The sequence below is a fragment of the Oncorhynchus nerka genome, linkage group LG18, assembly GCF_034236695.1.
Source record: "Oncorhynchus nerka isolate Pitt River linkage group LG18, Oner_Uvic_2.0, whole genome shotgun sequence".
NCBI lineage: Eukaryota > Metazoa > Chordata > Actinopteri > Salmoniformes > Salmonidae > Oncorhynchus > Oncorhynchus nerka.
The window spans coordinates 82,274,791-82,287,075 of record NC_088413.1 but is presented as its reverse complement, the minus strand read 5'-3'; the positions used below and the strand labels follow the sequence as shown (position 1 = coordinate 82,287,075).

At 46.9% G+C, this 12,285-nt stretch overlaps 2 protein-coding genes across 8 annotated transcripts in view; both read right to left on the bottom strand.

The window, feature by feature from the left end:
• The window catches only part of smoc1 (SPARC related modular calcium binding 1), a 573,206-nt gene that overhangs the window by 123,730 nt on the left and 437,191 nt on the right, over positions 1-12,285 (bottom strand). The gene's annotated exons all lie outside the window — the stretch shown is intronic.
• The window catches only part of psen1 (presenilin 1), a 62,872-nt gene continuing 51,120 nt past the window's right edge, over positions 534-12,285 (bottom strand). Inside the window, exons 9-11 of the mRNA XM_065004414.1 lie at positions 11,769-11,948; positions 2,308-2,426; positions 534-992 (exon numbers count right to left, since the gene is read on the bottom strand). Of these exons, the coding sequence (XP_064860486.1) occupies positions 837-992; positions 2,308-2,426; positions 11,769-11,948 (455 nt within the window). The 3' untranslated portion in view covers positions 534-836. The remainder of the gene's footprint in view (positions 993-2,307; positions 2,427-11,768; positions 11,949-12,285) is intronic.

Here is a 12,285-nt window from a genome sequence, read left to right as displayed (position 1 = left end):
TAGAATTATTCAACAAAAAAAAAAAAAAACATTTTACCGGTATCACCAGTTCCATCATCATCACCAGTTCCACCATCATGTCACGTGACAGTCCATCCCGTTAGTGAGAGTGTTAAAGTCCTAAACCCCCAGATGGGTTTATTAAAAGCCCCTCTGAAGTACTTTTCTCAGGAGGCCAACCAGGCTGCTTCTTCTTCTCCTCCTTTCTGTGTGTGTGACTCCCAACAACAACGACAGAATCATCAACTACATCCTAGCTCTGTGGCAGTACCCACTGCAGTACCCACCTTAAACTCACCGTGACCTTTAGACGGCGTATCAATCACTTTTTGGAAAACGAGGAAAGTATGAACAAATCAAAAGACATCATGGTTATGAAACCCCCCCAACCCCCAAAAGACATCATGGTTATGAACCCCACCCCCCACCCCCAAAAGACATCATGGTTATGAACCCCACCCCCACAAGACATCATGGTTATGAACCCCACCCCCACAAGACATCATGGTTATGAACCCCACCCCCACAAGACATCATGGTTATGAACCCCCCCACCCCACCAAGCCCAGAAACAAAAAGCAGATCCAAAAACTACCACTGAACTTCAGTCAGGGGGCTGGACTGGAGATGCCCCTGGTCCCCTTGTTAGAGGTTGAACTCTGGCACAGCAAAACAGGACAAAAAGGGGGAGGGAACCTACCGGATTTAGTAAAAAAAACAAAAAAAAAACATGTTTTCGTTGCAAAAACGTTTCGCTATGTTGTGTACTAATGAATACACCCCTGGTCTTGATGATGGCAGCTCCCGTGGGGCGGCGAGAGCAGGGGAACATCCTGCTAAATGTAGAACTGGTGCAGAGCCAGCTGGTCCATAAAAGGTCTGACCAGGTTGTCTGTAGCGAAGTAGAACACCAAGCCAAAGAAGATGGAGATGGGAAGGGCAGGGAGGGCCTTCTTAAAGATGGCCAGGAGAAGAAGGGTCAAACACAGGCCCTGTGGAGAGAGGGGGAATAGAGAGAGGGGGGGATAGAGAGAGAGAGGGGGAGGGTGGGATAGAGAGAGGGAGAGGGGGAGGGTGGGATAGAGAGAGGGAGAGAGAGGGAGGGAAGGGGGGGGAGGGGGGGGGGATAGAGAGAGGGAGAGAGGGAGGGATAGGATAGAGAGAGAGAGGGGGGGATAGAGAGAGGGAGAGAGAGGGGAGAAGGGGGAGAGGGAGGGAGGGATAGAGAGAGAGAAGGGGGGATAGAGAGAGGGAGAGGATAGAGAGAGGGAGAGGGGGAGGGAGGGATAGAGAGGGAGAGAGAGAGGGGGGGGAGAGAGAGGGGGATATGTAAATAAAACCCATATTAATGTTTATTATTTTCCATTTTTGTACTTTCACTATTTGTACATCGTTACAACACCGTATACAGACATAATGACATTTGAAATGTCTTTATTATTTTGGAAATTCTGTGAGTGTCATGATTACTGTTCACTTTTGTTTATACATTCCACTTGCTTTGGCAATGCTAACATATGTTTCCCATGACAATAAAGACCTTGAATTGAATTGACAGATAGAGAGACAGCGAGAGAGAGCAGCCAGACAGAGACAAAGAGAGAGCAGCCAGACAGAGACAAAGAGAGAGAGCAGCCAGGCAGAGACAAAGAGAGAGAGCAGCCAGGCAGAGACAGAGAGAGAACAGCCAGACAGAGACAGAGAGAGAGAACAGCCAGACAGAGACAGAGAGAGAGAACAGCCAGACAGAGACAGAGAGAGAGAACAGCCAGACAGAGAGAGAGCAGCCAGACAGACACAGAGAGAGCAGCCAGACAGAGAGCATCCAGACAGAAACAGAGAGAGATAGAGCTGCCAGACAGAGACAGAGAGAGAGCAGCCAGACAGAAACAGAGAGAGAGAGCTGCCAGACAGAAACAGAGAGAGAGCTGCCAGACAGAAACAGAGAGAGAGAGCTGCCAGACAGAGACAGAGAGAGAGCAGCCAGACAGAGACAGAGAGAGCAGACAGACAGAGAGCAGCCAGACAGAGACAGAGAAGCCAGACAGAGAGAGAGAGAGCAGCCAGACAGAGTCAGAGAGACAGAGAGAGAGAGCAGCCAGACAGAGACAGAGAGCAGCCAGACAGAGACAGAGCAGCCAGACAGAGACAGAGAGAGAGCAGCCAGACAGAGACAGAGAGAGAGCAGCCAGACAGAGACGGAGCAGACAGAGAGAGAGAGCAGACAGACAGAGAGAAAGCAGAGCGAGGGAGTGTAACAGACCATCATAAAGAACAAGGGAATGTAATGAGTAGCTGTGTACTCACGATGAGTATGGCTACGAAGCTGGCCAGGGTGGTGTTCCAGTCTCCACTAGCTGCAGCAGAGGCCTTCCCCACCAGCATGCTGTAGAAGATGAAGTCTCCTAGACCCAGCTTCACTCCCCCTGGGGAACACAACCATGTTATACCCTACTGATCCTAACTCTATCCTCAACTGTTACCACACGTTCACCGGACCCGGTAACCCTGTTATCCTATAACCCTGTAACCCTAACCCTGACCCGGTAACCCTGACCTGGTAACCCTAACCTGGTAACCCTGTAACCCTAACCTGGTAACCCTAACCCGGTAACCCTGACCCTGTAACCCGGTAACCCTGACCCTGTAACCCGGTAACCCTGACCCGGGCAACCCTGACCATGTAACCCTGACCCGGGCAACCCTGACCATGTAACCCTAAACCTGTAACCCGGTAACCCTAACCCTGTAACCCGGAAACCCTGACCCGGGCAACCCTAACCCGGTAACCCTAACCCTGTAACCCGGTAAACCTAACCCGGTAACCCTGACCCGGTAACCCTGACCCTGTAACCCCAACCCTGTAACCCTAACCCTGACCCGGTAACCCTGTAACCCTGACCCGGTAACCCTGGCCCGGTAACCCTAACCCGGTCACCCTGTAACCCGGTAACCCTGTAATCCTATAACCCTGTAACCCTATAACCCTGACCCGGTAACCCTAACCCGGTAACCCTGTAATCCTATAACCCTGACCCGGTAACCCTAACGCGGTAACCCTAACCTGGTAACCCTAACCCGGTAACCCTGTAGCCCTAACCCGGTAACCCTAACCTGGTAACCCTGTAACCCTGTAACCCCAACCCGGTAACACTAACCCGTTAACCCTAAACTGGTAACCCTAACCCGGTAACCCTGTAACCCTAACCCGGTAACCCTGACCCGGTAACCCTGACCCGGTAACCCTAACCCGGTAACCCTGACCCGGTAACCATGACCCGGTAACCCTGTTACCATATAACCCTGTTACCCTGTTACCCTGTAACCCTGTTACCATATAACCCTATAACCCTGTTACCCTGTTACCCTGTTACCCTATAACCCTGTTACCCTATAACCCTGTTACCCTATAACCCTGTTACCCTGTTACCCTATAACCCTGTAACCCTATAACCCTGTTACCCTATAACCCTGTTACCCTGTAACCCTATAACCCTGTTACCCTATAACCCTGTTACCCTATAACCCTGTTACCCTGTTACCCTATAACCCTGTTACCCTAAAACCCTGTTACCCTATAACCCTGTTACCATATAACCCTGTTACCCTATAACCCTGTTACCCTGTTACCCTATAACCATGTTACCCTATAACCCTGTTACCCTATAACCCTGTTACCCTGTTACCCTGTTACCCTATAACCATGTTACCCTGTTACCCTACAACCATGTTACCCTGTTACCCTGTTACCCTATAACCATGTTACCCTATAACCATGTTACCCTGTTACCCTGTTACCCTATAACCATGTTACCCTATAACCATGTTACCCTATAACCATGTTACCCTATAACCCTGTTACCATGTTACCCTATAACCCTGTTACCCTGTAACCCTGTTACCCTATAACCCTGTTACCATGTTACCCTATAACCCTATTACCATGTTACCCTATAACCCTGTTACCATGTTACCCTATAACCCTATAACCATATTACCCTGTTACCCTATAACCCTGTTACCCTATAACCCTGTTACCCTATAACCCTGTTACCGTTACCCTATAACCCTGTAACCCTGTTACCCTATAACCCTGTTACCCTATAACCCTGTTACCCTAAAACCCTGTTACCCTATAACCCTGTTACCCTATAACCATGTTACCCTATAACCCTGTAACCCTGTTACCCTGTTACCCTGTTACGCTATAACCCTGTTACCCTATAACCCTGTTACCCTGTTACCCTATAACCCTGTTACCCTGTTACCCTATAACCCTGTTACCCTATAACCATGTTACCCTATAACCCTGTTACCCTATAACCCTGTTACCCTATAACCCTGTTACCCTATAACCCTGTTACCCTAAAACCCTGTTACCCTGTTACCCTATAACCCTGTTACCCTATAACCCTGTTACCCTATAACCATGTTACCCTATAACCCTGTTACCCTAAAACCCTGTTACCCTATAACCCTGTTACCCTATAACCCTAAAACCCTGTTACCCTATAACCCTGTTACCCTATAACCCTGTTACCCTGTAACCCTGTTACCCTAAAACCCTGTTACCCTGTTACCCTATAACCCTGTTACCCTGGAACCCTATAACCATGTTACCCTGTTACCCTGTAACCATGTTACCCTATAACCATGTTACCCTATAACCATGTTACCCTATAACCCTGTTACCCTGTTACCCTATAACCCTGTTACCCTATAACCATGTTACCCTATAACCATGTTACCCTATAACCCTGTTACCCTATAACCCTGTTACCCTGTAACCAATTAGACCTCATATACCAATCTGCATTGGACCCTCCTTCACACCCCCTGGGAAACACAGGACAAACCCATCCTGAAAACTGGATGACAGATTCTTGTTCAATCGTGTCTGTCGTGATGACGGATTCAAATTCTTTTTGCTGGCAGAACCTCTGTGTAAACATGGCTGTTTCCCCACAGGATGCCACAATATCCTAGAACATTCACAATACCTTCGACACACAGAGCCTTCAGTAACTTTTCCCACTTTTTGTTGTTGTTACCGCCTGAATTAAAAATTTGATTAAATTGAGATTGTTTTGTCACTGATCTACACACAATGCCCCATAATGTCAAAGTGGAATTATGTTTTTAGAAATTTGTACAAATTAATTCAAAATGAAAAGCTGATATGTCTTGAATACATTTTTCAACCCCTTTGTCATGGCCTAAATAAGTTCAGGAGAAACATTTCGCAAGTCACATAAATTGCATAGACTCACTCTGTGTGCAATAATAGTGTTTAACATGATTTTTGAGTGACTACCTCATCTCTGTACCCCACACATACAATTATCTGTAAGTTCCCTCAGTCGAGCAGTGAATTACATTTACATTTACATTTAAGTCATTTAGCAGACGCTCTTATCCAGAGCGACTTACAAATTGGATTAAAAGACAAACAGAGTCAACCACAAAGTCCAGGGAGGTTTTCCAATGCCTCGCATAGAAGGGGCAGGGCTCCGGGCAGCCGAGCGGAAATGGGAGGAAAACTCGCCTCCCTGCGGACCTGGCATCCTTTCACTCCCTCCTCTCTACATTTTCCTCTTCTGTCTCTGCTGCTAAAGCCACTTTCTACCACTCTAAATTCCAAGCATCTGCCTCTAACCCTAGGAAGCTCTTTGCCACCTTCTCCTCCCTCCTGAATCCTCCTCCCCCTCCCCCCTCTCTGCAGATGACTTCGTCAACCACTTTGAAAAGAAGGTCGACGACATCCGATCCTCGTTTGCTAAGTCAAACGACACCGCTGGTTCTGCTCACACTGCCCTACCCTGTGCTCTGACCTCTTTCTCCCCTCTCTCTCCAGATGAAATCTCGCGTCTTGTGACGGCCGGCCGCCCAACAACCTACCCGCTTGACCCTATCCCCTCCTCTCTTCTCCAGACCATTTCCGGAGACCTTCTCCCTTACCTCACCTCGCTCATCAACTCATCCCTGACCGCTGGCTACGTCCCTTCCGTCTTCAAGAGAGTGAGAGTTGCACCCCTTCTGAAAAAACCTACACTCGATCCCTCCGATGTCAACAACTACAGACCAGTATCCCTTCTTTCTTTTCTCTCCAAAACTCTTGAACGTGCCGTCCTTGGCCAGCTCTCCCGCTATCTCTCTCAGAATGACCTTCTTGATCCAAATCAGTCAGGTTTCAAGACTAGTCATTCAACTGAGACTGCTCTTCTCTGTATCACGGAGGCGCTCCACACTGCTAAAGCTAACTCTCTCTCCTCTGCTCTCATCCTTCTAGACCTATCGGCTGCCTTCGATACTGTGAACCATCAGATCCTCCTCTCCACCCTCTCCGAGTTGGGCATCTCCGGCGCGGCCCACGCTTGGATTGCGTCCTACCTGACAGGTCGCTCCTACCAGGTGGCGTGGCGAGAATCTGTCTCCTCACCACGCGCTCTCAGCACTGGCGTCCCCCAGGGCTCTGTTCTAGGCCCTCTCCTATTCTCGCTATACACCAAGTCACTTGGCTCTGTCATAACCTCACATGGTCTCTCCTATCATTGCTATGCAGACGACACACAATTAATCTTCTCCTTTCCCCCTTCTGATGACCAGGTGGCGAATCGCATCTCTGCATGTCTGGCAGACATATCATACCTCAAGCTGAACCTCGGCAAGACGGAGCTGCTCTTCCTCCCGGGGAAGGATTGCCCGTTCCATGATCTCGCCATCACGGTTGACAACTCCATTGTGTCCTCCTCCCAGAGCGCTAAGAACCTTGGCGTGATCCTGGACAACACCCTGTCGTTCTCAACTAACATCAAGGCGGTGGCCCGTTCCTGTAGGTTCATGCTCTACAACATCCGCAGAGTACGACCCTGCCTCACACAGGAAGCGGCGCAGGTCCTAATCCAGGCACTTGTCATCTCCCGGCTGGATTACTGCAACTCGCTGTTGGCTGGGCTCCCTGCCTGTGCCATTAAACCCCTACAACTCATCCAGAACGCCGCAGCCCGTCTGGTGTTCAACCTTCCCAAGTTCTCTCCACGTCACCCGCTCCTCCGCTCTCTCCACTGGCTTCCAGTTGAAGCTCGCATCCGCTACAAGACCATGGTGCTTGCCTACGGAGCTGTGAGGGGAACGGCACCTCAGTAACTCCAGGCTCTGATCAGGCCCTACACCCAAACAAGGGCACTGCGCTCATCCACCTCTGGCCTGCTCGCCTCCCTACCACTGAGGAAGTACAGTTCCCGCGCAGCCCAGTCAAAACTGTTCGCTGCTCTGGCCCCCCAATGGTGGAACAAACTCCCTCACGACGCCAGGACAGCGGAGTCAATCACCACCTTCCGGAGACACCTGCAACCCCACCTCTTTCAGGAATACCTAGGATAGGATAAAGTAATCCTTCTCACCCCCCTTAAAAGATTTAGATGCACTATTGTAAAGTGGCTGTTCCACTGGATGTCATAAGGTGAACGCACCAATTTGTAAGTCGCTCTGGATAAGAGCGTCTGCTAAATGACTTAAATGTAAATGTTAAATGTAAGGGCACCTATTGGTAGATGGGTAAAAAAAAGAGGCAGACATTGAATATCCCTTTTTTGTATCAATACACCCAGTCAACACAAGGATCCTTCCTAACTCAGCTGCCGGAGAGGAAGGAAACAGCTCAGGGATTTCACCATGAGGCCAATGGGGACTTAAAAACAGTTACAGAGTTTAATGGCTGTGATAGGAGAAAACTGAGGATGGATCAACAACATTGTAGTTACTCCACAATACTAACCTAAATGACAGAGTTTAATGGCTGTGATAGGAGAAAACTGAGGATGGATCAACAACATTGTAGTTACTCCACAATACTAACCTAAATGACAGAGTGAAAAGGAAGCCTTTAGAGAACATAAAATATTCCCAAAACATGCATCCTGTTTCCAACAAAGCACTAAAGTAATACTGCAAAAAATGTGGCAAAGCAATTCACTTTTTGTCCTGAACACAAAATGTGATGTTTGGGGCAAATCCAATACAAACACATTACTGAGTACCACTCTCCATATTTTCAAGCATAGTGGTGGCTGCATCATGTTATGGATATGCTTGTAATCCTTCAGGAGTTTTTCAGGATAAAAATAAAACGGAGCCAAGGACAGGTAAATTCATAGGGGAAAACCTGGTTCAGTCTGCTTTCCACCAGACACAGAGATGAATTCACCTTTCATCAGGACGATAACCTAAAACACAAGGCCAAATCTAGACTGGAGTTGTTTACCAAGACAATAAAATGTTCCTGAGTGGCCGAGTTTCAGTTTTGTCTTAAATCTGCTTGAAAAAATCTATGGCAAGACCTGAAAATGGTTGTCTAGCAACGATCAACAACTAATTTGAAGAATTTTTTTAAAGAATAAAATGTGCAAATGTTGCACAATCCAGGTGTGGAAAGCTCTTAGAGACTCACCCAGAAAGACTCACAGCTCTTAAGAGACTCACCCAGAAAGACTCACAGCTCTTAGAGACTCACCCAGAAAGACTCACAGCTCTTAGAGACTTACCCAGAAAGACTCACAGCTGTAATCACTCTTAGAGACTTACCCAGAAAGACTCACAGCTGTAAACACAATTAGAGACTTACCCAGAAAGACTCACAGCTCTTAGAGACTTACCCAGAAAGACTCACAGCTGTAAACACTATTAGAGACTTACCCAGAAAGACTCACAGCTCTTAGAGACTTACCCAGAAAGACTCACAGCTGTAAACACTATTAGAGACTGACCCAGAAAGACTCACAGCTGTAAACACTCTTAGAGACTGACCCAGAAAGACTCACAGCTGTAAACACTCTTAGAGACTCACCCAGAAAGACTCACAGCTGTAAACACTATTAGAGACTTACCCAGAAAGACTCACAGCTCTTAAGAGACTCACCCAGAAAGACTCACAGCTCTTAGAGACTCACCCAGAAAGACTCACAGCTCTTAGAGACTCACCCAGAAAGACTCACAGCTGTAATCACTCTTAGAGACTTACCCAGAAAGACTCACAGCTGTAAACACTATTAGAGACTTACCCAGAAAGACTCACAGCTCTTAGAGACTTACCCAGAAAGACTCACAGCTGTAAACACTATTAGAGACTCACCCAGAAAGACTCACAGCTGTAAACACTCTTAGAGACTTACCCAGAAAGACTCACAGCTGTAAACACTCTTAGAGACTTACCCAGAAAGACTCACAGCTGTAATCACTCTTAGAGACTTACCCAGAAAGACTCACAGCTGTAAACACTATTAGAGACTCACCCAGAAAGACTCACAGCTGTAAACACTCTTAGAGACTGACCCAGAAAGACTCACAGCTGTAAACACTCTTAGAGACTTACCCAGAAAGACTCTGTAATCACTCTTAGAGACTTACCCAGAAAGACTCACAGCTGTAATCACTCTTAGAGACTTACCCAGAAAGACTCACAGCTGTAATCACTTTTAGAGACTTACCCAGAAAGACTCACAGCTGTAATCACTCTTAGAGACTCACCCAGAAAGACTCACAGCTGTAAACACTATTAGAGACTTACCCAGAAAGACTCACAGCTCTTAGAGACTTACCCAGAAAGACTCACAGCTCTTAGAGACTTACCCAGAAAGACTCACAGCTGTAAACACTCTTAGAGACTTACCCAGAAAGACTCACAGCTGTAATCACTATTAGAGACTCACCCAGAAAGACTCTGTAAACACTCTTAGAGACTCACCCAGAAAGACTCTGTAAACACTACCTAAGGTGATTCTAACAAGTTGCCTAAGAGGCTTGAATACTTATGTAATCAAGATAGTGTTTTAAATTTCATATATATATTTCTTTACAAAAAGGTTATTATTTTTCTTCCACTTTGAATATATATTCAGTATTTTGTGTAGATACACAAAAAAAAAGTACAATACAAAAATATAAAGTCCAGGGGTATGAATACTTTCTGAAGGTACTGTATGTGAGGATGCTGTTGATTGGCTACAGCTCAGCGTTCAACACCACAGTGCCCTCCCAGCTCATCACTAAGCTAAGGACCCTGTGAATACCTCCCTCTGCAAATGGATCCTGGACTTTAACGGGCTGCCCCCAGGTGGTGAGGGAAGGCAACAAAACATTCACCACGCTGATCCTCAACACAGGGGGCCCCACAGGGGTGCGTGCTTAGTCCCCTCCTGTACTCCCTGTTCACCCACGACCGAGTGGCCATGCACAACTCCAAAACACACCATTAAGTTTGTTGACGACACGACGGTGGTTGGTTTGATCACCGACGACGATGAGGGAGGAGGTCAGTGACTTGGAAGTGTAGTGCCAGGACAACAACCTCTCCTTCAACATCAGCAAGACAAAGTTGTTTGTGGACTACAGGAAATGGAGGTACGAGCCCCCCCCCTGTATATTGACTCAGTACTGGTACCCCCTGTATATTGTCTCAGTACCGGTACCCCCTGTATATTGTCTCAGTACTGGTACCCCCTGTATATTGACTCAGTACCGGTACCCCCTGTATATTGACTCAGTACTGGTACCCCCTGTATATTGACTCGGCACCGGTACCCCCTGTATATTGACTCGGCACCGGTACCCCCTGTATATTGACTCAGTACCGGTACCCCCTGTATATTGACTCAGTACTGGTACCACCTGCATATTGACTCAGTACTGGTACCCCCTGCATATTGACTCAGTACTGGTACCCCCTGTATATTGACTCAGTTATCATTACTCATAGGTGTATTTATTCCTTGTGTTATAGAAAAATATATATATATTTTTTTTCTCTGCAATGTTGGGAAGGGCGTAAGTAAGCATTTTGTTGTTATGCCGGGGTGTACACTACACCGCTATTAAAATCCTAACTTCGCTGAGCCTCACATTTAAACGACAGTCTTTGACTCTCTACGATCTGACACACACTACCAATATTCTGATATGGTGTAATTAGCTAGAACAGACTGTAACTCAAAGCTGCCTCCTAAAAATGTTCACTCACGCTTGCCATACAGTTGACATTTTTCCCCAACATGTTGAATTGAATAACATGTAGGTTGAGTTATTAAAGGACTGGTGAACTTCAGAGCTGTAAAGATGTTTACACTTTGGTTAATAAGGCAAGTAGAAACACATACTAGTAGTCGTCATGGCTCCTGCTGGAGAGTCCACACGTTCCGGGCGATGTGAAACAACGTTGTCATGACGCTGGCTTCTTCTCTGGCGAGCTCTCATTGGCTATTGCTGATGACCGTTCTCAAAGCTTGTCGTTGCACATCTCACACTTCAACAGCTTCGCAGATTTTGTGCCGGTCATTTTAATTAATTAATTAATAATAATTATTATTATTTTTTTAAATATCAGGACAACGGACTGCTCAAAGATGGGATCGGTAGTCCTCAGATTGCGTCTCTGGACCGCTCACATTAAACGGCCGTGCGCCCTGATTAGGAAACGACATGGCGATTGTTTTACGAAATGGCACGGGGATTGTTTTAACGAAATGGCACGGGAATTGTTTTAACGAAATGGCACGGGAATTGTTTTAACGAAATGGCACAGGAATTGTTTTAACGAAATGGCACGGGAATTGTTTTAACAAAATGGCACGGGGATTGTTTTAACGAAATGGCACGGGGATTGTTTTAACGAAATGGCCCGGGAATTGTTTTAACGAAATGGCACGGGAATTGTTTTAACGAAAACGTGACAAATACATTTGTATTTTTTTATGACTGTTCAGGTCTGTACTCACTCTCCTCGTCATCATCGTCCATTACGGGTGGTCTGGCAGAGGGGAGTTGTTGGATCTCCCGTCGGGTCTCGTCTGTGGACTGAAGGGGTCCCAGCTGATGCTCCTGATGCCCCATCCAGTTAGGGGTGAACCCTCCGTCATCCTCCGGGGGGCTGAGAGGGGCCGGGCCTAGAGCCAGGGCTGGGGAGCATGGAGAAGTCAAATATTATACATGAGGGGGCGGTGTAAGTCGCTCTGGATAAGAGCGTCTGCTAAATGACTTAAATGTAATGTAATGTAATGTGAGCCCAGGGCTAGATAGGGTTGCTGCAGGGGCGGGAGAGAAGAATTCAGATGTTCTTAACCACTGGAGATGCCATAAAAAGAGGCATGTTTTGGTGTTCAATTGTGGCCTAGAGATGGAGGAGCTGCTGATGGGAGGGTAGAAAATAATTATGATATTACAAAAACACTTAAGAAAATAATCATCATTTTGGGGTGCAAGCGAGGCGAAGGTAGAGAGGAATTTAAACGACCA